At 41.5% G+C, this 26,148-nt stretch overlaps 1 protein-coding gene across 1 annotated transcript; it reads left to right on the top strand.

Annotated features, from left to right (window-relative positions):
- The first annotated feature begins 4,776 nt into the window (after positions 1-4,776).
- Positions 4,777-25,309, top strand: LOC118373698 (very-long-chain (3R)-3-hydroxyacyl-CoA dehydratase 1-like). Its single transcript, XM_035759911.2, has 7 exons — positions 4,777-4,993; positions 14,512-14,629; positions 15,030-15,048; positions 15,145-15,233; positions 15,497-15,618; positions 23,565-23,743; positions 24,144-25,309. The coding sequence occupies exons 1-7, from the start codon at positions 4,875-4,877 to the stop codon at positions 24,224-24,226; spliced, it is 729 nt and encodes a 242-aa protein (XP_035615804.1). The 5' UTR covers positions 4,777-4,874; the 3' UTR covers positions 24,227-25,309.
- The last annotated feature ends 839 nt before the right edge of the window (positions 25,310-26,148 follow it).

The raw sequence follows: 26,148 nt of genomic DNA, 5'->3' as shown, positions 1-26,148 counted from the left end.
TATTGATGAGCTTTGAGGGCACTATGGTGTTGACTGCTGAGCTGTAGTCAATGAATAGCATTCTCACATAGGTCTTCCTTTTGTCCAGGTGGGAAAGGGCAGTGTGAAGTGCAATAGCGATTGCATCATCTGTGGATCTGTTAGGGCGGTATGCAAATTGGAGTGGGTCTAGGGTGGCTTGTGTTGATGGTGTTAATGGTGTTGATGTGAGCCATGATCAGCCTTTCAAAGTGCTATGGGTCGGTAGTCATTTAGGCAGGTTACCTTAGTGTTCTTGGGCACAGGGACTATGGTGGTCTGCTAAAAACATGTTGGTATTACAGCTGAAAATACAATATTTTTGTTATGGAAAGTATATTTTGCAACAGTTTAGATGGTACAATGATTCTCTACACTGTACTTGCTTGTTTTGCCACATAAACTGAAATTAGTCTAACTATAAGAATTTTAGCAACCAGGAAATGGCAAGCAATTTCTGCATAGTGCATTTTTAATATAACAGACTTTTAATTTTAAAAACTTCTTCAGGCTAGGGTCCTTTTTTCTCAATTTCCGCCCTGGCTGACATGCCCAAAGTAAACTGCCTGTTGCTCAGGCCCTGAAGCCAGGATATGCATGTAATTGGTACCATTGGAAAGAAAATACTTTGTAGTGTGTATAAATGTTAAAATAATGTAGGAGACTATAACACAATAGATATGGTAGGAGAAAATCCAAAGACAAACCACCAGATCTTTTGTTTTTGAGAGCCCATGGTCTTACAATGGGAAGTATATGGAAATAATTAAATCTAGCTCCAAGTATGCAATTCCTATGGCTTCCACAGGGTGTCAGCACTCTATGTTCAAGGTTTCAGGCTTGTTTCTTCCAAAACTAGTAAGAAATATGAGTTTAAGTACTGGGACACACTATTGGAAATTCGTTTTTGGGTGCACAAGGAAGACAGGACGCACCTGCTAATATCGGTTTCCTATTGAACATACTTCTTTCCATATAAAATATTATAGTTTGATGACATTTTAGGGTATCTGAGGAGTCAATGGAAATGTATTTTGACTTGTTTTAACAAAGTTTAGCAGTAGAATTTTGGATTCCTTTCTCTGCATGTTGAACGAGTGGATTACTCAATTCAATGGTGCCAACTAAACTGACTTTTTGGGATATAAAGAAGGATTTTATCTAACAAAATTACACTACATGTTATAGCTGGGACCCTTTGGATGACAAATCAGAGGAAGATTTTCAAAAAGTAAGTGAATATTTAATCGCTATTTGTGAATTTATGAAACCTGTGCCGGTGGAAAAATATTTTGAGGTGGGGCGCCATCCTCAAACAATCACATGGCATGCTTTCGCTGTAATGGCTACTGTACATCGGACAGTGGAGTTAGATTAACAATAATTTAAGCTTTCAACCGATATAAGACACTTGTATGTACCTACATGTTTAATATCCATAATTTTTATGAATATTTATCTGAATTGCGCGCCCTCCAGTTTCACCGGAAGTTGTCCCGCTAGCGAGACGCCTATCCCAGAGAGGAAAATCCAATGTTGGTGCAAAATAAGTCTTTAAAGATTCATACGGGCACAAAAGGCACTCCTTTTGTGGAACGACATTGATGACTATCAGTTTCAGAGAGTTGATGATATCCTACCCTCCTCATCTGGCCAGATGCCTTCTTTAAGCATAAGGACATACTTGGCAAGAGAGTACTCCAACAATGGGAGGATGTCTGTGATTCAATCACTGAGTTGTGAATGATGCCCACGATCTCCATGTCATTCACACACAGAGAGTAGTAAAGAAAGGATAGTGATATGAACACACACACACACACACAAACTGATGAGCACACACACACACACTGTGTGTGTCATTGTTGAATCCAACAACACTGAGACAGAAATTTGAGCACTTGTTACTGGATCAGGATTATGTGGCCTGCACTATATTTGCTGCCGTCTTTAGTTTACACAAATTTCTACTGGGCACTACGAGTGGAGCTAATTTTACATCCTACATCCTGCAGTGATGCACTTTCTCAGGCTGTGTCTCCACTACTGAGTGCTCTAAGTCCTTTAACCCAGTCCAACAGTACTCCTTTAACCAAGTCCAACACTATTCCTTTAACCCAGTCCAACAGTACTCCTTTAACCCAGTCCAACACTACTCCTTTAACCCAGTCCAACACTACTCCTTTAACCCAGTCCAACAGTACTCCTTTAACCCAGTCCAACAGTACTCCTTTAACCCAGTCCAACAGTACTCCTTTAACCCAGTCCAACACTACTCCTTTAACCCAGTCCAACACTGTCCCTCTAACCCAGTCCAAAACTATTCCTTTAACCCCGTCCAACACTACTCCTTTAACCCAGTCCAACACTACTCCTTTAACCCAGTCCAACAGTACTCCTTTTACCTAGTCCAACAGTACTCCTTTAACCCAGTCCAACACTACTCCTTTAACCCAGTTCAACACTGTCCCTCTAACCCAGTCAAACACTTCACTTCTAACCCAGTTCAACACTGTCCCTCTAACCCAGTCCAACACTGTCCCTTTAACCCAGTCCAATACTGTCCCTTTAACCCAGTCCAACAATACTCCTTTTACCCAGTCCAACAGTACTCCTTTAACCCAGTCCAACACTACTCCTTTAACCCAGTTCAACACTGTCCCTCTAACCCAGTCCAACACTGTCCCTTTAACCCAGTCCAACACTACTCCTTTAACCCAGTCCAACACTGTCCCTCTAACCCAGTCCAACACTGTCTCTTTAACCCAGTCCAACACTGTCCCTTTAACCCATTCCAACACTGTCCCTTTAACCCAGTCCAACACTTCACTTCTAACCCAGTTCAACACTGTCCCTCTAACCCAGTCCAACACTGTCTCTTTAACCCAGTCCAACACTGTCCCTTTAACCCAGTCCAACACTACCCCTTTAACCCAGTCCAACAGTACTCCTTTAACCCAGTCCAACACTACTCCTTTAACCCAGTTCAACACTGTCCCTCTAACCCAGTCCAACACTGTCCCTTTAACCCAGTCCAACACTACTCCTTTAACCCAGTCCAACACTGTCCCTCTAACCCAGTCCAACACTGTCTCTTTAACCCAGTCCAACACTGTCCCTCTAACCCAGTCCAACACTGTCCCTTTAACCCAGTCCAACACTACTCCTTTAACCCAGTCCAACACTGTCCCTCTAACCCAGTCCAACACTGTCTCTTTAACCCAGTCCAACACTGTCCCTTTAACCCATTCCAACACTGTCCCTTTAACCCAGTCCAACACTGTCCCTCTAACCCAGTCCAACACTGTCTCTTTAACCCAGTCCAACACTGTCCCTTTAACCCAGTCCAACACTGTCCCTCTAACCCAGTCCAACACTGTCTCTTTAACCCAGTCCAACACTGTCCCTTTAACCTATTCCAACACTGTCCCTTTAACCCAGGCCAACACTGACTCTTTTACCCGTGACAACACTGCACCTTTTAATGCAGTGGGCTAAATCAGGGTCACACAGAGTGTTTCTTGGTAGTTTAACACAAATCTACAAAAGTATACACCTCAAACACATGGTTATGGGCTTATAAAAAAGAAGACACCTGTAGATATAGAGTTGAAATGTATTCAATTTTCAGTTTGCATCCCAATATTACACTTTTTAGACATCACATATTACTGAAATATAAGAAAACTAAAACACCAGATTTTCAGTTGTAATTAAAAAAAAACATGTTTATTCATTATGAAATTATGAAAAATATTCATAACATTCGACCCATGAAGCCACTAGAGGGCGATTTTGGGTTTTGACTGCAGGGAATGAACCCAAATACATTTAAAAACTCCACAGTTAAAGCTTTAGGGTTTTGAATGCAACTCTGATAATACCAAGAGAGAATCTCAATTCCAAAACCTTGCATCCTCTCTCCTCGCCTCCTCAAAACCCATTGGATGAATAAGCCAGAGGTCACGCCCCTCAAACCCTCAACCTTCTCCTCCAATGGGTTTTGAGAAGGAGGCGAGGATAAAGGAGAGAGGACGTGAGTAGAATGTAATTGAGAGTAGCCTAGTGGTTAGAGAGTTGGTCTAGTAACCGGAAGGTTGCAAGTTCAAATCCCCAAGCTGACAAGGTACAAATCTGATGTTCTGCCCCTGAACAGGCAGTTAACCCACTGTTCCTAGGCCATCATTGAAAATAAGAATTTGTTCTCAACTGACTTACCTAGTCAAATAAGAAAATCTACTTCTAGCCCCTGAAGGCAGAGGGCAGTACCCTACTGTAAATCAGAAAGAGATCAGAGATTGGGAAGAGATCTGAAAGAAAATTCAACATAAAGTGGAGATCATTTGGATTAGTGATGTTGAAGGACAATTTTTTTTTAAAAGTTGAACGCCCCAATTGCCTATCTATTTATCCACACTTAAAACAAGTTGGAGCTATGTAAATTGATTGGTATTTATAGATTTGAGAAGGACAAAATTAATGGCACAGAGGATTAGAATGACATCAAACTTATTGTTATCAAACTGTTCATCAGGCTACAAAACAACTTTTATTTTTAATAATAAATGTATGTAATTACCATTTCAAACGAATGTAGGCAAGAACTAATGAACAGTTACAGTTACGTTAAATTGTTCTAATGCAGGCCTACTGGTAGTGTCACTATGGGTCAAATGTTTGATTGAATGACTCATCTGACAGTGGGACTTTGCTTAGGGACTTGCCACCACACGCACTTGTGAAGCAATAGTCCCGCGAGAGGGGTGTCGTGGATACATGGATGCATGACCCTGCTGCTCCCAGTCCCAGTCGCGCTTGCGCAGCGTTTCTGACTTTCCCACTCTGTCCCCCGTACCATGGCGTCCACGGAAGAGGACGGCTCGGTTGAAGAGAAGGAAAACAACAACAAGAAGAGGACGAAAAGTGCCATCGCTGTCGCATGGCTTACATTTTACAACATCGCCATGACGGCCGGGTATGTCAATTATTCTGCCCTATCACTGATTATAAAGTAGCCACTCCCTTAAAACTTCGTTATGCACCAGAGCTCTGTGAGCAAGCGCGTGTGGCTGTTTATAGGTCCGCGGTGTCTCTGACAGCGCAAGTGCCCATTCTGTTGCCGAATCTAGTGACAGACAGCGCCCATGAAGTTTGAGCAGTGAACAAAATGAATGTAAAGGACTTGATAGGGAGGGTGTCCAATTAGACAATTCTCAAATAATCGATATGTGGGTCTTTTTTATGAAAATAACGGCGGTACAAGTGCGGCCCCCGGCGCGGGTTCAGCCTTTCCAAATACGGTCGATTACACTGTGTCAACGTCATGCCCAGCACTACCTCGACAGTTGCAGTGATAAGTATAGACAGCGCGCTGACACTGGAGCTTCGGTTTGGGCGAGTGAAATGCCCAATAAGCAGATTTTAATAACTGCAAGTTTATGCGTTACAGAGCGCGCGGGTGCGATGACGCAATTATTTCACTGTGTTCGTATAGTCCTTGTAATGAACACACAAAACGAACTTAATTTAATAGTTGTCAAGTTTTCGATGATTTATTAAGCTGTTGATAGTGTCTTAAGTTCATTTTCATTAGTCTGGGTCACTTGAACTGAGAATGGCACTTTTTGGAGATATGCGTAAAATGCACATTTATGGAGCTGTTGGAGCCATGTTTTCCCCACTTACACTCATTGTACTGTAGCTCCCATTCATCCATCCTCTGCTACACACATAATGGGTATTTTAGTATTACATGAAGGTGTGAAAACTAGGTTCATTTACATAGTTCAAGAGACATGCGCATTGAGGTAGTTATAAGCCCCTGTATATGATCAGAGTAAACATATACCAATGTTAATTCAAACAGTCAAAGAGCTGTCAAAGAGCTGTTAAAATTGTGACTATTGGAATCAATTTACATTTGTCCCTTCTCTCCAAATGATTGCACTAACCTACACCTATATTATCCAATCATCTTTATATGATAGTAACAGTTAGTAACAGAACCCTTATGCAAGTCCTAAACCATATCAATGTAATTAGCATCAAATAAACCCTAATTAATTATTGTGCTGAGACAGAGATCATATATTTGCAATAAAATAGTAATGTACTCTCAGGTAATAAACTGAAGTGGTTGTATTCAGTAGGTCCTGAATTATGTTGATTTTTCAAACAGATGGTGTCTTCAAGCAGATAATACACTTGTTGCACAGCTTGAGCACCTGACCCATCGACCTAGCACCTGAGCTCAAACACTGAACAGTAGCCACTACAGCAGTAGCTACAAAAGTATCAGATCAATCTGGTTTAACAGACAGCACATCCCTTTTATAACAGGCGGTGGCAGTAGTGTATGTCTCACTAATCTCTGACAAAGTTTGATTTAACTTCAAGGTACACTCTGAAACGTCACATAAACGGCGGAGATTTACTTGACACCTCGTCGGATTTAGATGACGTCGTGTAATGTCCTAGGACTAAACCTACTATGAGCCCGTTTACTCATGAACACTCACTCTCCACCAATTACCAGTCACACACATTTACAGGTTCCTGCAGATACCCTCCTCTCAGCTTGTGTTCTTACACAAGCTGTTTTTCAGTGATCTAAATGAGGGACGTCAAAATGTGACAAAAAAATAGTGATCTCAATTTGAGGCCCTTGCGGACTGCAATTTTAGCCTTTTTATGCCCCAATTTTGCCATCCCAGACGAAATGTCCACGTCATGGGCAAATTCTTATGTCGTAAACGATTGTTGGACATCTTCACTCGTTCATTATGACGGTCTAGGTCTGCCGATTTAAGAACGACTACATGCTTAGGCTGCGACGAAGTTCAGTCAGTGTCAGAATTTGTTTGTCTTTATCGTGTGACGTTAGTGTGACAAGTGTTACAAGCCAATCTCGGTGACTGGCCAATAGGAACACGGCCGGCATTGAGTATGCACACAATACGATTATTGTGAATAGTCAGATTCATATAATTGTTTGATTTAAACATTTAGATGCTGTGAAAGAATAACAATTTCCCAAATAAACTTGTTTAGCCTACATGACACATCTGAGATCAGGCTACTGATGGGATTTTTATAAATGCAAACAAAATAAACGTTCTACCACAGCGGCCATGTTATTTTGAGGAAGCTTATTTGCTTCCGAGTTTGGACATATAAAGTTTGTATGTGAAAATCATTTCTAAAATGCATATATTTTTCTGAACTCTTCTCGTGCAGAGTGAGGCTTGTGCTGCTGGTGCTGGCACATGCGCAAGCCAATTCTTTATTGTATATATATATATATTTTAACCTTTTATTTAACTAGGCAAGTCAGTTAAGAACAAATTATTATTTACAATGACGGCCTACCCCAGCCAAACCCTAACATGCTGACCAGACCGGACACGTCGCGTGCGCGAGTGTCTTGCAAAATACATTTAGAAATCCATGTTATTCAATTATTGCACCCACACTGCTCACGCCAACGAGCGTCTGCGTTGCCAAGGGCTAAAATAGTCCTGCCTCTCCCATCTCCTCATTGGTTTATAGAAGCAGGTACCCATGTACCATCTCCTCATTGGTTGTACCCACGTGGGTGATTGAAAGACAAAACTTTGTTGCCAGTTGTTGTGGTAATACAATAAAAGTTTAGATGATACACCATATAAGTTCAAAAATGAAAAAGCCTGGAAGGAGGAGACATGACTAGAAATTATTCGGTTGGCAGTTTTATGTGTGGATTAATTGTCAGAGTAGAGGTCCTTGTGCATTTCAGGTAAAATAACAACTCAATGTTTATATCCCAGGACAAATTAGCTAGCAACAGCAAGCTAGCTAAATAGGACAAATTAGCTAACCAAGTGCAAGCTAACTACCAAAATTGCCATACATGTTAAATGCATTTCGACCTGTCCCCAAATTAATGTCATTGGTTCAGAGTTTGTTTTGATATTTTAACCTGTGTGTCGTGATCGCGTTTGGTTTAGGGGTTTTTGCACGATAGCGCACGCGCGCAGCCGGTTTGGATTCCGTGTAACCTGGAATCGTAGAATGTCGAATGGTTGATATCAAGATTTTAATTTGGTAACCTCGCACAGTGTGACGGATAATCGTAAAAGACTGGATCCAACGTGCAGTCTGCAAAGACCTTTAGTGGAATAATGGATATGGTTGAGGAAATGATGTCATTTGGCCTCCATCATTGCTAATACTGTGTGTTTGTGATCCTATAACATTTTTGTTGTTGTGAAGTTACCTATTTTAGAGGAAAAGAACAACTCTATGCCGAGACCCTTAGACACCTTCAGAAACATACCTTCACAGAGAGCCATCGCACAGCTGACCTAGTAGACTAGTGAATGTAAAGGGAGCACTGTTTCCTCTGTAGAGCTCAACAAGGGATTGTATTTATCAAGCGTCTCAGAGTAGGAGTGTTGATTTAGGATTAGTTTTGCCCTTTCGATCCCAATAATAAAGATTACATGGACAGGGAGGACCTGATCCTAGATCAGAACTCCTACTCTGAGACAAATGATACATACAGTCCCTGGTCTTCTGTGTAAGTTCTGTACAAGAACTCTCACACCTCTGTTTACCCTGATCGTTACCCATGACTAAAGCTATGGATAATTAGCTTTAAATGGTCCTCAAAATGGACCCGCAATTACATTGAACAAAAATATGCAACATGCAACAATTTCAAAGATTTTACTGAATTACAGTTCATACTGTATAAGAAAATCAGTCAATTGAAATACATTCATTGGGACCTAATCTATGAATTTCACATGAATGACAATACAGATATGCATCTGTTGGTCACAGATACCTTCAAAAAAAGGTAGGAGTGTGGATCAGAAAACCAGTCAGTGTCTAGTGTGACCACCATTTGTCTCATGCAGCGCTTCACATCTCCTTCGTATAGAGTTGATCAGGCTGTTGATTGTGGCCTGTGGAATGTTGTCCCACTCCTCTTCAATGGCTGTGCGAAGAGGCTGGTTATTGGCGGGAACTGGAACATGCTGTCATACATGTCGATCCAAAGCATCCCAAACATGCTCAATGGGTGACATAACTGGCGAGTATGCATGCCATGGAAGAACTGGGACATTTTCGGTACAGATCCTTACAACATGGGGCCGTGCATTATCATGCTCAAACATTAGGTGATGGCAGCGGATTAATGGCAGTACAATGGGCCTCAGGATCTCCTCGTCACGGTATCTCACAGCACTCAAATTGCCATCAGTAAAATGCAATTGTGTTCGTTGTCCGTAGCTTATGCCTGCCCATACCATAACCCCACTGCCACAATTGACCACACGACGCCATACTGCCCAGTACAGTTAACACTGGGACTAATCCGCGAAAAGCACACTTTTCCAGCATGCCAGTGGCTATTTCAAAGGTGAGCATTTGTCCACTCAAGTCAGTTACGACGCCAAACTGCAGACAGGTCAGGACCCTGGTGAGCTTCCCTGAGACAGTTTCTGACAGTTTGTGCAGAAATTAATCGGTTGTGCAAACCCACAGTTTCATCTCAGACGATCCCGCAGGTGAAGAAGCCGGATGTGGAGGTCCTGGGCTGGCCTGGTTACATGTGGTCTGCGGTTGTGAGGCCAGTTGGACGTTCTGCCAAATTCTCTAAAACGACATTGCAGGCTGCTTATGGTAGAGAAACATTACATTCTCTGGCAACAGCTCTGGTGGATATTCCTGCAGTCAGCATGCCAATTGCATGCTCCCTCAACTTAAGACATCTGTGGCATTGTGTTGTGTGACAAAAATGCACATTTTAGACAGGCCTTTTATTGTTTGCAGCACAAGGTGCACCTGTGTAGTGATCAGCTAATTTTACATGCCACACCTGCTTGGTGGATGGATTATCTTGGCAAAACAAACAATTTCACAAACAGGAATATAAACATATTTGTGCACAAAATTTGAGAGAAACAAGCTTTTTGTTTGTGTGGAACATTTTTGTAATCTTTCATTTCAGCTCATGAAACATGGGACCAACACTTTACATGTTGCGTTTATATTTTTGCTCAGTATACAGTGGGGCAAAAAAGTATTTAGTCAGCCACCAATTGTGCAAGTTCTCCCACTTAAAAAGATGAGAGAGGCCTGTAATTTTCATCATAAGTACACTTAAACTATGACAGACAAAACAAGAAAAAAAATCCTGAAAATCACATTGTAGGATTTTTAATGAATTTATTTGCAAATTATGATGGAAAATAAGTATTTGGTCAATAACAAACGTTTATCTCAATACTTTGTTATATACCCTTTGTTGGCAATGACATAGGTCAAACGTTTTCTGTAAGTCTTCACAAGGTTTTCACACACTGTTGCTGGTATTTTGGCCCATTCCTCCATGCAGATTTCCTCTAGAGCAGTGATGTTTTGGGGCTGTTGCTGGGCAACACGGACTTTCAACTCCCTCCAAAGATTTTCTATGGGGTTGAGATCTGGAGACTGGCTAGGCCACTCCAGGACCTTGAAATGCTTCTTACGAAGCCACTCCTTTGTTGCCCGGGCGGTATGTTTGGAATCATTGTCAGGCTGAAAGACCCAGCCAAGTTTCATCTTCAATGCTCTTGCTGATGGAAGGAGGTTTTCACTGAAAATCTCACGATACATAGCCCCATTCATTCTTTCCTTTAGACGGATCAGTCGTCCTGGTCCCTTTGCAGAAAAACAGCCCCAAAGCATGATGTTTCCATCCCCATGCTTCACAGTAGGTATGGTGTTCTTTGGGTGCAACTCAGCATTCTTTGTTCTCCAAACACGACGAGTTGAGTTTTTACCAAAAAGTTCTAAATCTGACCATATGACATTCTCCCAAACTTCTTCTGGATCATCCAAATGCTCTCTAGCAAACTTCAGATGGGCCTGGACATTCACTGGCTTAAGCAGGGGGACACGTCTGGCACTGCAGGATTTGAGTCCCTGGCGGCGTAGTGTGTTACTGATGGTAGGCTTTGTTACTTTGGTCCCAGCTCTCTGCAGGTCATTCACTAGGTCCCCCCGTGTGGTTCTGTGATTTTTGCTCACCGTTCTTGTGATCATTTTGACCCCACGGGGTGAGATCTTGCGTGGAGCCCCAGATCGAGGGAGATTATCAGTGGTCTTGTATGTCTTCCATTTCCTAATAATTGCTCCCACAGTTGATTTCTTCAAACCAAGCTGCTTACCTATTGCAGATTCAGTCTTCCCAGCCTGGTGCAGGTCTACAATTTTGTTTCTGGTGTCCTTTGACAGCTCTTTGGTCTTGGCCATAGTGGAGTTTGGAGTGTGACTGTTTGAGGTTGTGGACAGGTGTCTTTTATACTGATAACAAGTTCAAACAGGTCTGTGAGAGCCAGAAATCTTGCTTGTTTGTAGGTGACCAAATACTTATTTTCCACTATAATTTGCAAATAAAGTCATAAAAAATCCTACAATGTGATTTTCTGGATTTTTTTTCCTCATTGTGTCTGTCATAGTTGAAGTGTACCTATGATGAAAATTACAGGCCTCTCTCATCTTTTTAAGTGGGAGCACAATTGGTGGCTGACTAAATACTTTTTTTGCCCCACTGTAAATATTAAAATATGTATTTTGATTCAAATATAATTATACAGAAAGATCACAAGGTTGGTCTTATTGGTCTTATTACTGTGACAGCAAAAACTTACATATTTGTGTTGTATCCTGATTGTAATATACTAATAAAGATCGCATTGTATTTAGTATAGTGCTCTACATATTAAACATACTTTATTGTAGATATAAATGGTGTCTGCACCAGATTGTACAGTGATTTCCTTGAAAAATGTTCATTCATTATTCACATATACAGTACCAGCCAAGAGTTTGGACACACCTTCTCATTCCAGGCTTTTTCTTTATTTGTACTAATTTCTACATTGTAGAATAAAAGTGAAGACATCAACACTGTGAAATAACACATATGGAATCATGTAGTAACGAAAAAAAAGTGTTTTTCCAAGCATTCTGTGTTTACATTCTGTCTGGCTTATGGATCTGTGCTGTAATGACTGATGTACAGTATAAATAGATTATTGTGAAGTACCAGGCTAGAGATAAAGTCTTGTTCACATTGGCAATTTGAAGTGACTAAAAAAGATAGATATATAATATCCAATTAAAATCTGTTATTTTTCCTGCAGTCTGAACAGCCAAAAAACACATGCAAGCAGATATTTCAAGCCACATTTCAAACCCCCTTCGTGATTCCTGACCATGCGACTCGTCTAAACGGTCAAATCTGATTTATTTGCCCTCAAGTGGTTTGAAATGTTTGACAAGAACATGTGGTAGCTAACTAGCTAAATGTGCTCGAACGCGAAACAGCTACTTAGCTAGCTAAGTGACTGCTGTGGCTAGCCAAAAAGGACTTGTTTTTTAAAGCTTCAAAGGATATGATCCAACTTTCAAGTGTTCTTACACTATGATTTTTGAACATTCAAAGCAACTGGGACACGTCCATGGCAGGCATTGTTGTCACCTTAGCGTGCTACATAACTTCTGAGGGATAAAAAGTATGAGCACCACCACCAATCAGCCTACACCACTGCGCACACACCCATTGTTACTATGACAGCTAGCATAGCCAGGATGACTGTTGTCTGAACACACACAAATCTGATTTGATCACTTGTAACTTGATGTTTGGACAGTCAGAATTTGAAAAACAATACTGATTTGAGTGTTAAGGCCTGCAGTGTGTACAAGGCCTTAGATGTCGTGTAGAAGGGAGTTGGCCCTCGCTGTTTCCCCAACTGACGCTGTGTTTGCGTCCCAAATCACACCGTATTCACTACATAGTGCATTACTTTTGACTAGAGCCCTGGTCAGAAGTAGTGGTCTATGTGAGGAATATGGTGCCATTTGGGACAAATCGTTGGTGATGAGGCATACAGGTTTCGCTGGTGTCAATGCTACTTCCTGAAAATAGTACTGGAAAACTACATAGCTCAACAATCACACACAAGTAGGTGAGGTCATAAAAGTTGAGACCGAAAAAGCTAAAAACCCTAACCGTAACTATGGAAACAAAGTGATTGAACCAATAACTTTTGAGCTCTAACTATAAAGTGGTACACTACATCAGTGAACATCTCACTCCAAAGTCATGGGCATTAATATGCTGTAACAGCCTCCACTCTTCTGGGAAAGCTTTCCAAAAGATGTTTGAACATTGCTGCCGGGACTTGTTTCCATTCTGCCACAAGAGCATTAGTGAGGTCGAGCACGGATGTTGGTCGAGTAGGTCTGGCTCGCAGTCGGCGTTCCAGGTCAGTCAAGTTCTTCCACACCGACCTTGACAAACAATTTCTGTATGGACCTCGCTTTGTGCATGGGGTCATTGTCATACTAAAACAGGAAATGGTATTTCCCCAAACTGTTGACGCAAAGTTGGAAGCACAGAATTGTCTAGAATGTCATTGTATACTGTAGCATTACGATTTCCCTTCACTGGATCTACCATGAAAACAGCCCCAGACCATTATTCCTCCTCCACCAAACTTTACAGTTGGCACTATGCATTAGGGCAGGTAGCGTTCTCCTGGCATACGCAAAACTCAGATTCATCTGTCGGACTGCTAGATGGTAAAACGTGATTCATCACTCCAGAGAGTGCATTTCCACAGCTTCAGAATCCAATGGTGGCAACTTTACACCACTCCAACCGACGCTTGACATTGCACATGGTGCTTGTGTGAGGCTGCTCGGCCATAGAAACCCATTTTATGAAGCTCCCGACGAACAGTTCTTGTGCTGACGTTTCTTCCAGAGGCAGTTTGGACCGCAGTAGTAAGTGTTGCAACCGAGGACAGAACATTTTTTAGGCACTGCAGCTCTCACTGGTCCCATTCTGTGAGCTTGTGTGGCCTACTACTTCACGGCTGAGCCGTTGTTTCTCCTAGACTTTTCCACTTCACAATAACAGCACTTACAGTTGACCGGGGCAGCTTTAGCAGGGAAGAAATGTGACAAACTGACTTGTTGAAAAGGTAACATCCTATGATGGTGCCACATTGAATGTCACTGAGCTCTTTAGTAAGGACATTCTACTACCAATGTTTGTCTATGGAGATTGCATGGCTGTGTACTCGATTTTATATACATACTTTTGTATATACGTAAAAGTATAACTTTAGTCCGTCCCCTCGCCCATACCCGGGCTCAAACCAGGGACCCTCTGCACACAGACAACAGTCACCCACGAAGCATCGTTACCCATCGCTACACAAAAGCCGTGGCCCTTGCAGAGCAAGGGGAACCACTACTTCAAGGTCTCAAAGAGAGTGACGTCACGGATTGAAACGCTATGAGCATGCACCACCGCTAACTAGCTAGCCATTTCATATCCGTTACATATATAGTGTATCTATTAAGTAATCTTTGTCCTTCTCATGTACACTTACTACTTTAATGCTAAATACAGTTTTTCAGATGTTGTAAATATTGTCTCTTTTCCAGGTGGCTGGTTTTGGCTATGGCAATGATGCGCTTCTACATCCAGAAAGGCACACACAAGGGTCTGTACAAAAGTATAGCAAGGACACTCAAGTTTTTCCAGACCATTGCGCTAGTTGAGGTGAGTTTCTGAAATTTCATCATAGTTCACTAGTACCCACACTCACACAAACACACACTCGTCTCAAAGTATTCCATGAAAACAGATGATAAAGCAGTTAAACGTTGAAATCATTGGCAAGATCCTTCTAATGTGAGCTTGAAATACTCTGAAGCTGAGCTTTGATACTGAGATCCTTGGTTAATACTAAGAAGTGAGAAGAAAGAATTCACCTGATTCGTTTTTTAAAAGTATTTTGTTTGGTTATGTGATAAAGAGACATGGAGTTCTAAAAGTGCAGTGGGCCGGATTTGAGTCCTTGCTGGCAGTGGTATATCATACATGTACTTCAGAGGCAGCGGCTTAGACCGCTAGACCACCCAAGGCCACGAGTCACTGATTCTTATTTGTTGTCTTTCAGGTGGTGCATTGTGCAATCGGTATGTATGGTCTTGAATAACAACCATACAATGTGAATATAACCGGATCTCCTACTTCTGACGTTAATGTTGATTTCCATGGTTCTCGTCGTATAGGAATCGTGAGGACCTCTGTAATTGTGACTGGGGTTCAAGTATGTTCACGAATCTTCATGGTGTGGTTCATCACCAACAGCATCAAACAGGTGACTATCTCATTTATCACCAAAGAGGTGTCTTACCATCTACAGTAAGGGGCCTTGGAGTTGGGGTGAGGTGAAGTTTCCCAGAGACACTGATCTTTGATCAGTTTAGCATTTTCCTCAATAATGGTTAAGTTTAGGATTGGGGGACGGGAAGCTGATCCTAGATCTGCACCTAGGGGACCCCCCCCTAGGTGGTCAACATGGACCCCCTTAAGTGTTAACTATCTTCTCCCTCCTTGTTTTGTCCCATTCTTTGTTGGAAGATCCAGAACGAAGAAAGTGTAATCCTCTTCTTGGCCGTTTGGACGTTTACAGAGATTACCAGATATTCCTTCTATACATTCAATCTGCTCAACCACCTGCCATACTTCATCAAATGGGCCAGGTGGAGATGGGGATGGGAGGGCTGGGTTTTGGGTAGCTCTGGTCCAGGGCGTTTATGTGCACCTTGCTGATGACGAGCGTTCTCAGCATCAGCAAGTCGCATGCAAACGCCCTGGACCAGCACTAGGGTTTCCGGTGCTGTCGCAGTTCTAGGAATGTTGGTCTGGTTTGATTGGTGTTTGCCGTGGCATGCTTCCCACTACAGACAGACTGGTTTCACATCAGTATTGTGATGTCACAGGGAATACAGTAGTAGCCTGGGGAAGGTAAATCCTGGCTCATAACCATACAGCATGTGATCAGCATGAGTGTGTTGTTTATTGATTAGCACCTTGTTAGCCATTCTCTATGGATGTTGGTTGACGTAATCGCTAACGCTTAGTACTCTGGCATTATCACTTTGATTTATGCGCTAGGAGACGGTTATGGGTAATCGATGGATTACATGGGAGGTGATCAGGCATTGATAAGCATACAGATCAGAGATTGGAGAAAAAGTGGTGACACTATCAGTGCAGGGATTCGGATTTATTCCGGGGCCATATGTATCAACTATCAATCTATGCTCATTAAGGATCAGTTTTCACAATGCGTAAGATTTTTTTCTTTAAGCAATGGCTTTTTTCTGGCCACTCTTCCGTAAAAAGCCCAGCACTGTGGAGCGTATGGCTTAAAGTGGTCCTATGGACAGATACTCCAATCTCCGCTGTGGAGCTTTGTAGCTCCTTCAAGGTTCTTTGGTCTCTTTGTTGCCTCTCTGATTAATGCCCTTCTTGCCTGGTCCATGAGTTTTGGTGGGCGGCCCTCTCTTGGCAGGTTTATTGTGGTGCCATATTCTTTCCATTTTATTATAATGGATTTAATGGTGCTCTGTGGGATGTTCAAAGTTTTGAATATTTTTTTATAACCCAACCCTGATCTGTAATTCTCCATAACTTTGTCCCTGACTTGTTTGGAGAGCTCCTTGGTCTTCATGGTGCCACTTACTTGGTGGTACCCCTTGCTTAGTGGTATGGGGCCTTTCAGAACAGGTGTGTGTATATATACTGAGATCATGTGACAGATCATCTGACACTTAGATTGCACACAGGTGGACTTTATTTATTTATTTGATTTTTTTTTTTAACAAGGTATTCTTTTCATTTCACTTCACCAATTTTCACAATTTCATGTATGTCCATTACATGAAATCCACATAAAAATCCATTTAAATTACAGGTTGTAATGCAACAAAATAGCAAAAACGCCAAGGGGGATAAATACTTTTGCAGGGCACATGGATAGCGGGGAGCTGATCCTATATCAGCACTCCTACTCTGAGACGCTTGATACTTTGGGGTCCTGGTCAAGAGAAGAGTGACATTATCCTCAATATCACGAAGGGGCAGGGTGTAAAGTATTTAAGTGATAATGCCCAAGAAGCTGGTGTTTGGAGGATATATTGGCACGGGTGTTGTTAGGTCCAAGATGAAGTCGAGTGCCGGCAAACTGTGCCAATATATCCTCCAAACACCGGCTTTGTGGGCATGATCACTTTTATACAACGGGTTACCAACATATTCCAATAATGACTGCCATATTTTCATTCAACTTTATTCGGATTCATTTATTTATACTATTTAATCCTTCCACGAGATAAAGTCCCAACTCAAATCTAGAGTTGCTACCCAAGCTGGCCGGCGGCTTGGTTGCCAGAGACGCGATCCAGTCGTGCAGTCTTTTATTTCTATTTCTATGGATGCAACCCAGTTGTTCTTTCTAAATGCCCCATTGCCATGTTGGCTGACATCATTTTAATATCCCTTGCTTGTTAGCGAGCCAACTACGGCTAACAAAGTCGCATCAACAGTGCAGCCAGAATAACAGCAAAGTAGCTGCATTTGTTTGTTTAAGCTGTTTTCTCTTGACATTTTATTTGGTTACATCCATGACAAAGGGCAATGATGTGCGATTTTGAATGGCATAGAATACTTGCTCTCGTCACTGTTCAGAGGAGTTAGGCAACTACACCGCTAACACAATCACTTCAAACTGAAGCTGGAACCATGGCAAACTAGCTGCGTTTCGTTTCATGTGACCTGTTTGTCTATTGACATTTCTTTATATATATCCATAAAAATTATGATTCATGATTTCGACGGGCTGAGAAAATATATCTGACCTGTTAATCCTCAATGGGACAGTGGAGATCGAATTTCAATATTGAAATGATGTTGCAAATGTCGGAGAGACAGACAGCCAGTGTTGCCAACTCCTCAGTAAAGAAAGTAGCTATTGGTTGTCCTAAAAGTTGATAAATTACGTCATTACCTAATTTGCATAATTGGGCATGTGCCTGTAATTGTGATGGACGCTGTAGGAGAGAGGAATAATGTCGTGGGAGAGACAAAAAGTGAGTAAAAAACACCCTAAATATGTTAAGAACTACAAAGGAACTTTCTTCTGTTGATTCTTGTTTTTTTAATGTCACAATTCCAACTCTCCTCCTTTATCTGGGCTTGGGACTGGCAAAAGTGACCCAAAAGAGACACTCTGGCAGAGTTACTTCGTTTTTTATTTTTTATATTTTTTATTTTAGTTCTTAATTTGGTTTGGTTTTTAACCTTATGGTCCACTTAGGAGCCTACAACAAGTCACAGTAAAACATGAACATTTTTAACCATAACATTTTTTAAATTTTTTGGTATACAATCTTAATGGACCAAAAAGAGACCATAGAAAAGCTATCAATGGCAATGTGAGAAAATTATGGTAACTAGTCTGGCCCTAATTCAGGTTAAAAAAAAAATGGAATGTAAGCCAGGGCGTTAACAGCCAGCGGCGGCATCCCGCGATTCATTTGCAGTCTGGACGCGGAGGGGAGAACATCTCCTGCTCTGACTGCAGCTGGGAGGGACTGCTGCGTGAGGACTGGACCGCCTGTGAGTGCTTTGGGACAGGGGTGGGGCCCACGGCAGCACCCGCTGCTCGTTGAGAAGAGTAAGAACGATACGCGCTTTCACGTCAAAGTCTCCAATAACACCAGAAAAAGTCGCTAGATTTGTCACTAGTCACTGAATACTCGCTAAATATAGAGGCAAAGTCGTTAAGTTGGCAACACTGCAGACAGCAATGTTTATTCAAATCTCTGTTGTGGAAAACCAAATGTGAGCCGAAAGCAAGGGGAGATAATGTCTAGATGCTTTTTTACAGTGGGAGATCAAGTTTCTAAATTGCCTTTCTGGGCTGATGAGACAGTGGATTGCTCAATGAGATGGAACAGTAAATACACATTTCAACGTCATAGCTTTAACCGGTGGTAATTTGTGGAATAGACACCGTCTGGAATACGGTTTTAACCAATCAGCATCAAGGATTAGGCCCAACCAATGTATAACTCCTCATATTCAACTCCTCCAACTGTAAGTCAAAGTGTTATTGTCTTTCCAGGTGTGAATGACATAAGGATGTTGTAATCTTTTGTCTCATACTTTCAACATTAATTCACACCTCTTTGATGTCGGCTCACAGCTTATGTGGCCAGTAGCACCACTAGTTTTGAGTCTCACATACACTTCACCAGACCTGGGTTCAAATGTGATTTAGCTTGAGGTTTAAAAGCTTCATGTAAGCTTCATCAACTTGTGTAAAAACCCTGAAGAAGGCCAAAAGCCGAAACGCTTTGGTTCTACTTTAAACACTAAAAAAGCTTTTTTATTTAATTCCATTGTCCTCCGAGAGTTGCTGAATCTTCTCTATACTTCAGTTTGCTCCTCAATTCATTCACCTTGGTTGGAAAGCGATAGTGATCCCTTACCACTTGATGGACCAATGGAATTGTCCCAAAACTGAAAAAACGATTTCAAATATACTGAACAAAAACCGCTCGCCCACACGACGCCATACACATGGTCTGCGGTTGTGAAGCTGGTTAGACGTACTGCCAAATTCTCTAAAACAATGTTTTATAGCAACCGCTCTGGTGGACATTCCTGGAGTCAGCATGACAATTGCACGCTCCCTCAAAACATGAGACATCTGTGGCATTGTGTTATGTGTCAAAACTGCACATTTTAGAGTGGCCTTTTATTGTCCCCAGCACAAGGTGCACCTTTGTAATGACCATGCTGTTTATTCGGCTTTTTGATATGCCACACCTGTCAGGTGGATGGATTATCTTGGCAAAGGAGAAATGCTCACTTTTACAGGGATGTAAATGAATTTCTGCACAGGAGTTGAGAGAAATAATATTTTTGTGCGGTTGGAAAATTTCTGAGATCTTTTATTTCAGCTCATGAAACATGGGACCAACACTTTACATGTTGCGTTTATATTTTTGTTACGTGTAGTATTTGAACCCGGATCTGCGCTTCACAGTCTGACATACAGAAACAACTACAGACAAAAAATGTTGTGTTATTTGGTAAGGGTGATGGTTATATGTGGAACATAATGACGTAACGTAACCCTTTTAAGCCCTTCAATGGTTCTTTACAGTGCACAAAAGGATTCTTTGCTCTTTTAGTGATAATTCAAATGTAGCGGAGGCAGCTCACAGCTCTTTTTGTGCTACCGTGAGTGAGAGTTTCATACCAGTTGATCTAATGTAATGTGTTGTGTTATGTAATTAAAGTTGATATATCACTATGGCTAGTGACAGAGTTTTGTGAACGACTCATGTATGGCCTTGTGTCAATTAAGAATGGTTGACTAAATCAGTCAGTGGTTGTCAATTCTCCCCCCACCGGCTGTTCCAAAGGTAGCTTTCTTGATTCAACTTGTCAGTTAACAAAATAATAACACATGGAATTGTACGATTGAAAGGTTATTTTGTATGAAAATTCTCCTATAAAGAGCCGTTAACAAAAGGATTCTACTGTATATAGCCCCAAAAAGGGTTGTTACCATAGTGGAACCCTTTTTTTTTTTTGCTATATAGAAGCTTTTTTCATGTTTCTTTATAGGACCTTAGGGTTATTTATAGCACCTTACAGGTTCCATTTAAAACCTTATGAGTATTTATTTATTTATAGCACTAAAGACGATTCCGCAATGGAAGCCAAAAAAACCCAATCTGGTACTATTTTAATGTGTGTACTTTAACACATGGTACCAGCTGATGGTGACAGGGGGTCAGGTGTCTGTGTTAGACCCCAGTCCAACAGCTAAGCAGTGCTGTAGTAAAAATGCCAATTTCTCATGTCTGTCATTATACACGACACTCATAAAAAACCTCTATTTACTGCCGCTGTTAGCAGACTGGTGACATAACGTGGGCCTATCAGGAGCAGTAGTGATGTGTAACTGTCAGCCTTGCATATCTGAGGGCCCTCATATGAAATGTGAGCACTGGTGAAGAATGCCGACTACACACGTGGGGAGCAATCCGACCGACCCATAGTTCTGAGATCCTATTGCTAAGAGTGCGCTTCTTTCCGTTCAAAATATCAATGTCTAAAAATCCGATTCGTGACAGACACCGTTTATTGGCTGTGTAGTGGCTATGAATTGGGGTGACAATGAGACTCCTGCTTTTTGAGCGACTTCAGCAAGTCGGGTCTTGTTCCTGTGACCGCAGTATGGTTCAATCAATATTTTTCATTTACATGTGCGACAGGTCTCTTGGGTTGGCAGGTTTGCTTCCCTTGTCTTGATCAGTTAGTATAGCCCCCGTTCTCCCCCTCTCTTATCCTCCACCCTTTCCCCATTCCCCTCCGAGTGTTCTAAGGGGTTCATTTACACAGGGAGGGGAGCAGCCAGGCCCACACAGGGGGCTCATATTCAGCTGCTCCTGTTTTTAAGACCATCTGCTTTGGGCATGGAATGCTCGCCCAACATTTCTCTCACATCCTCCGAAGACACTCCCCAGTGCCGCCGCCACGATCTTGAGTATATTCAGGGTTCTTACGCACCGCCGTCTCCACATATATAGATCCCTCTCCATTGATAACCGACTGGTTTGTTTGCCTCTACATTTTTGTACCCTTTTGGAATTGAATAGAGTGGTGTTATAAAAATAAATATTTCTGGGTTGATTATTATTAACCAATGCAGCCATTTTTATCTCAATATCAAATCATTTCTGGGTAACAATTAAGTACCTTACTGTGATTTGTTTTCAATTGAAATGGTCAAGAATAGTTTCTTGGCGAAGAGTAAATTCACAAGCAACAATTTTGTTAGGACTGTCTGTGAGTGGCCTGGTGAGGAGGGGAAAACAGAACACTAGCTGTTATTGGCAGAGAGGGTTGGAACTCTCTTTCTTATTGGCCTAACTAATTTGCTGCTTGGTGACAATTCCATCCCTCCAAAACAAACAGAAATTTCAGGCAGTCTTTTCAAACAGCTCTTAGACCAAAATGTATTCACAATTTCACAGTATTATTCCAACCTCATGGTGTGGAAATCACGTTTTCAACTGCACTGGGACTTTAAACATCTCCATTGAAAGTGCTTTTAAGTCCGGGACTAGGCTTAATCTGTGTCCGGAAACAGCGCCACAGTGTTTTAATACCGGTATTTTCTCATGATGTGCAGAATGTTTAAATAAGTGTTCATGATGTGCAGAAATACAATAATGTTAAAACACTTTGAAAATCATTAATGGAGCTGATCCTTTGGGGACATTCCAAATTACACACTATTCCTAGAGCCGTATAATGGGCCCTGAGTAATGCACTATATAGGGAATAGGGAGCCATTTGGGACACCTCCATAGTTGACATTGCATAAAGATACACTTTAACAAATTGCTGAAAATTTAAAGAAAAACTTTAACAATTAGCTACTATAATTCTATAGTACAGTACTGTAATGAGCAATACATTATGGGGGCTAAATAGCATTATGCTACACTATTGTCAAATTACAACACAATTTTACAGTAAAGTACTGTATTACATGCTTTTCTTTATATTTACAGCAGCAAACTGTGAATTGTGGAAAAATGTTGTGGGTGGTGAAAAATAATCTCCGGCTCATTAACATATTAAACAAGAATATGCCACAGTCATAGTAAGTAAAACATGTATGTTACCATTACTGACAATTTTGTAGTTAAATGGGCTACTTGCAAGTATATATATTTGTATTAGAAAATACAAAATCCATGTATTCTAATGAAACTTTAACAAAATAGGCTGCATGAATTGTAGTTCAGGCCAGTGAAATACAAATTACAAAATGGGTATTGAAAGTATTGAAATACCTATATCAAATACATGTAACAGGAATACTGCCCGTCATTGGCACAAGATACCTGCACTGTAAATGTGCAACAGTTGACTAACCACTGTGCTTCCATTAATGCACTTTAAATTCTAGAAATACAGCATGTTGCTGTAGTCAGGTAATATGCTTTAAATGTGGTTACAGTAAATGTCAGGTAAGTCTATAGTAATTTACTGGCTTCTGTGCTACCAGTAATTTACTGCACATTTACAGTAACCTACTGGCTATTTTGCTGCCAGTCATTTATTGTAAAAATTACAATAAATGTTTTATAGTGTAAGGTGACGAATAGCCTATAGCGAGTGAGACAGCACCATGTCTAATGTTGTTCTGGTGTCGGTGTGTTAAGACAAGTGGTTCCCAACCAGGGATACTAGAACCCCTGGGGAGAAGACTTATGAAACTCATGAGAGCATAGGCTTACTGGTCAAATGTACACGAGAGTGTACTTCAGGGGTACACCGAGCAGAGCAAAATTCAATTGGTGGTACAGGGACCCCGAAAACGGTTGGGAACCACTGTGTTTAGATAATAAAAACATGTCAGCTGTCACATTGGTAATCAGCCAATTAGTGGCCTAATTCTTCATTTTGCAGTGCAGTAATCCAACAGTGTGGATTTGTGTTTTTTAGTTGTTCTTTGCTGCACGGCCCCTGAGCTAAACAGTGTGTATGTGTGTACATACCTGCGTGGGCATGCCTCTAAGTGCGTTAATAATGACTCTCCTCTCCCTGTCAGATACAACATGTTTATCATCATGTACCCTCTCGGAGTGGCCGGAGAACTCCTGACTATTTACACTGCTCTGCCATATGTTCGCAAAACCGGGATGTTGTCCATGAGGCTCCCCAACAAGTATAACGTCTCCTTTGACTACTACTACTTCCTCGTTATCGTCATGCTCTCCTATATCCCATGTAAGCAGCCCACGTACAACGTGTCTGTGTGTTCAGCCGACAGGTGGGCGTCAGTTACTCATGGGTCTTCGCTGTCTCTTGTTGTGACCAGCAGAATTGTTCAGTAGGTTGTGACTGCTGTTGTTCATTTGGAATTGTTTCGGGATGTTTTGAATAATTAGTAGGGCCTAGTGTTTGATCGAACAAAAATGAGGTTCAAGTGCATTTCTGTCTTTTATGGCTAGTTGGATACTAGATCTAGACCCAATACTCACCTCTATCCCAGCCCTGAGAACTTCCCCGAAGGCTCTTTGTTAAAATATTGATCTGGACTGAATAAGTGTTTAGATTGGTGGGTAAATAGCTCTCGCTCTCTTCTCTCCTCTCCCCTCGTCTCTCTCTCTCTCTCTCTCTCTCCTAGTGTTCCCACAGCTCTACTTCCACATGCTCCGTCAGAGGAGAAAGGTGCTTCTTGGGGAGATCATAGTAGAGAAGGATGAGTAGAACCGCCTCACAGTCCAGCAGCTGGCGTTCGTTTTGGGACAGCGAGTCAGCAGAGCTCCCCTGCCGCCACATCCATTCACCTTTGGTACCGCGCTCCACCGCACTCCACATGCAACAAAATGGACCGGGAGAGTCGGACGAATACTAACATCGCCGGAATAGCCATGTTATAATCACGGAAAAAGAATGAAACATCACAGTCACCACAATAACCCAACTGGACTAAATACAGTGCTGCAAGAGAAATCATAACCCAACAGGAATAACAGTCATCAGAATCGTCACTGAATCAGTCATCAGCAAACTCATCAATCAACGAGAGGAATCATTACAGAACTGGAATAGTCATCATTGTGGAACGAATGAATAAATATAATCTCTAGCCCGGAATCATTATCATCGCAAAACTGGAACGTACTGCTGCCACTGTGTCTTCACTGTCCAGGTTTAGATATCTAGATCCCCAGAAAGACAACGCACCGAATCCATCAGCCAGTGTGGCCACAGCATACTGCACTGAAACCCTGCAACCTGATAGCATAATACTGCACTGAAACCCTGCAACCTGATCGCATAATACTGCACTGAAACCCTGCAACCTGATAGCATAATACTGCACTGAAACCCTGCAACCTGATAGCATAATACTGCACTGAAACCCTGCAACCTGATAGCATAATACTGCACTGAAACCCTGCAACCTGATAGCATAATACTGCACTGATTACCTTCTATGCCTGCTAAAAAAAAAAAAAATACTGGAAGGCGCCTGCTGTGCATTGAGTCAACCACACAGCAGACACATACTGCACCCACCTTCAGTGCAAGATAGTAGAAGTTCAAGGGAACCTGGAAATGGTGATATGGAAGGATGGAGGAGGAGAGATGATAGTTGAGTCCCCTGAGCATTTTTTTTTTTCAATCGGCTATTTATTTTTGTAGAAATTTATAAGCGTTTTCCACCACAGTGATTTTATACGTAAATAGCGTGTGGCAACAATGACGAGACAGAAGATTAAAAAAAAATAGAAACAATTATGCATAGACGTATTATACCTCGACAATAAACAGACATTTGCGCAATATGCTGCTTCCTTGGTTTATGTGTGTTGTACTTTATTTGTAAACAATGTGAAACAGCAACATTAGTAGGCTATTTTATGCACAGATCGGATCATTTGAAGAATGACTTAATTTATTCACATATCACCTGGTTGGCAATATTATATGGTTTGTAAGGCAGTAATACACTTGTACTGAATGTTATTAGTACGTTCGGTGTAGCTGAGACTGCTCAAACTTGTTAACTTGTTGTTCTCTCCATGTTGCTTTAATGTTTACCAAGAGCTCAGTCAAATGTATTTACAAGTGTGCATCTTAAACAAAGGTTACAACTTTACAGAAAAGCTCTTTGTTTTTTTTAAAAGTTCAAGCCAACTTAGAAGACAGAAGATAAGAGAGGGATGATTTCTGAGCTCTCACAGTCTTCAGTTAGTCACTGTTTTGTTCTTTATGCTTAAAAATCTATGTTCGGGATCCCATTGTCCTGGTTGGTATTGTACTGGTAGTTAGTGTTAGATTCCCTCTACTAAAAAGGTGCTACTGTGTCAGATCGTTTCAAACTTCTGTGCAGCTGAAGGAGAAACTGGAATAGGGATGGGAGATAGGAACGGAAAAACAGAATGTGAAATGTTTTGGGGAGAAGATGTACGACTTGGAAGTGTTTCTCTAATTATATGCACTGTGATATCGAGCCCCGTGCTACAGTGTACTGAATGAATTGACATAATGCTATGAATCAGGGTTCGACAAGAAAGAAAGAAACAATAAAACTCAATGTCAAAAATCACTGGACAATTATTATTTTTTTCCAGCCACAAATGTACAGTACATGTGAAGATATGCAGTACAGTATCTTATAA

This window comes from Oncorhynchus keta, chromosome 4, assembly GCF_023373465.1.
Source record: "Oncorhynchus keta strain PuntledgeMale-10-30-2019 chromosome 4, Oket_V2, whole genome shotgun sequence".
NCBI lineage: Eukaryota > Metazoa > Chordata > Actinopteri > Salmoniformes > Salmonidae > Oncorhynchus > Oncorhynchus keta.
This window is presented reverse-complemented; position numbering and strand designations above follow the sequence as displayed.

Excerpts from the sequence above, each read along its gene's own strand:
- LOC118373698 (XM_035759911.2), top strand. The coding sequence starts at position 4,875 with ATGGCGTCCACGGAAGAGGACGGCTCGGTTGAAGAGAAGGAAAACAAC. Across the intron at positions 15,234-15,496 it reads TCACCAACAGCATCAAACAG|ATCCAGAACGAAGAAAGTGT; the intron begins GTGACTATCTCA and ends CTTTGTTGGAAG. Across the intron at positions 15,619-23,564 it reads TACTTCATCAAATGGGCCAG|ATACAACATGTTTATCATCA; the intron begins GTGGAGATGGGG and ends TCTCCCTGTCAG.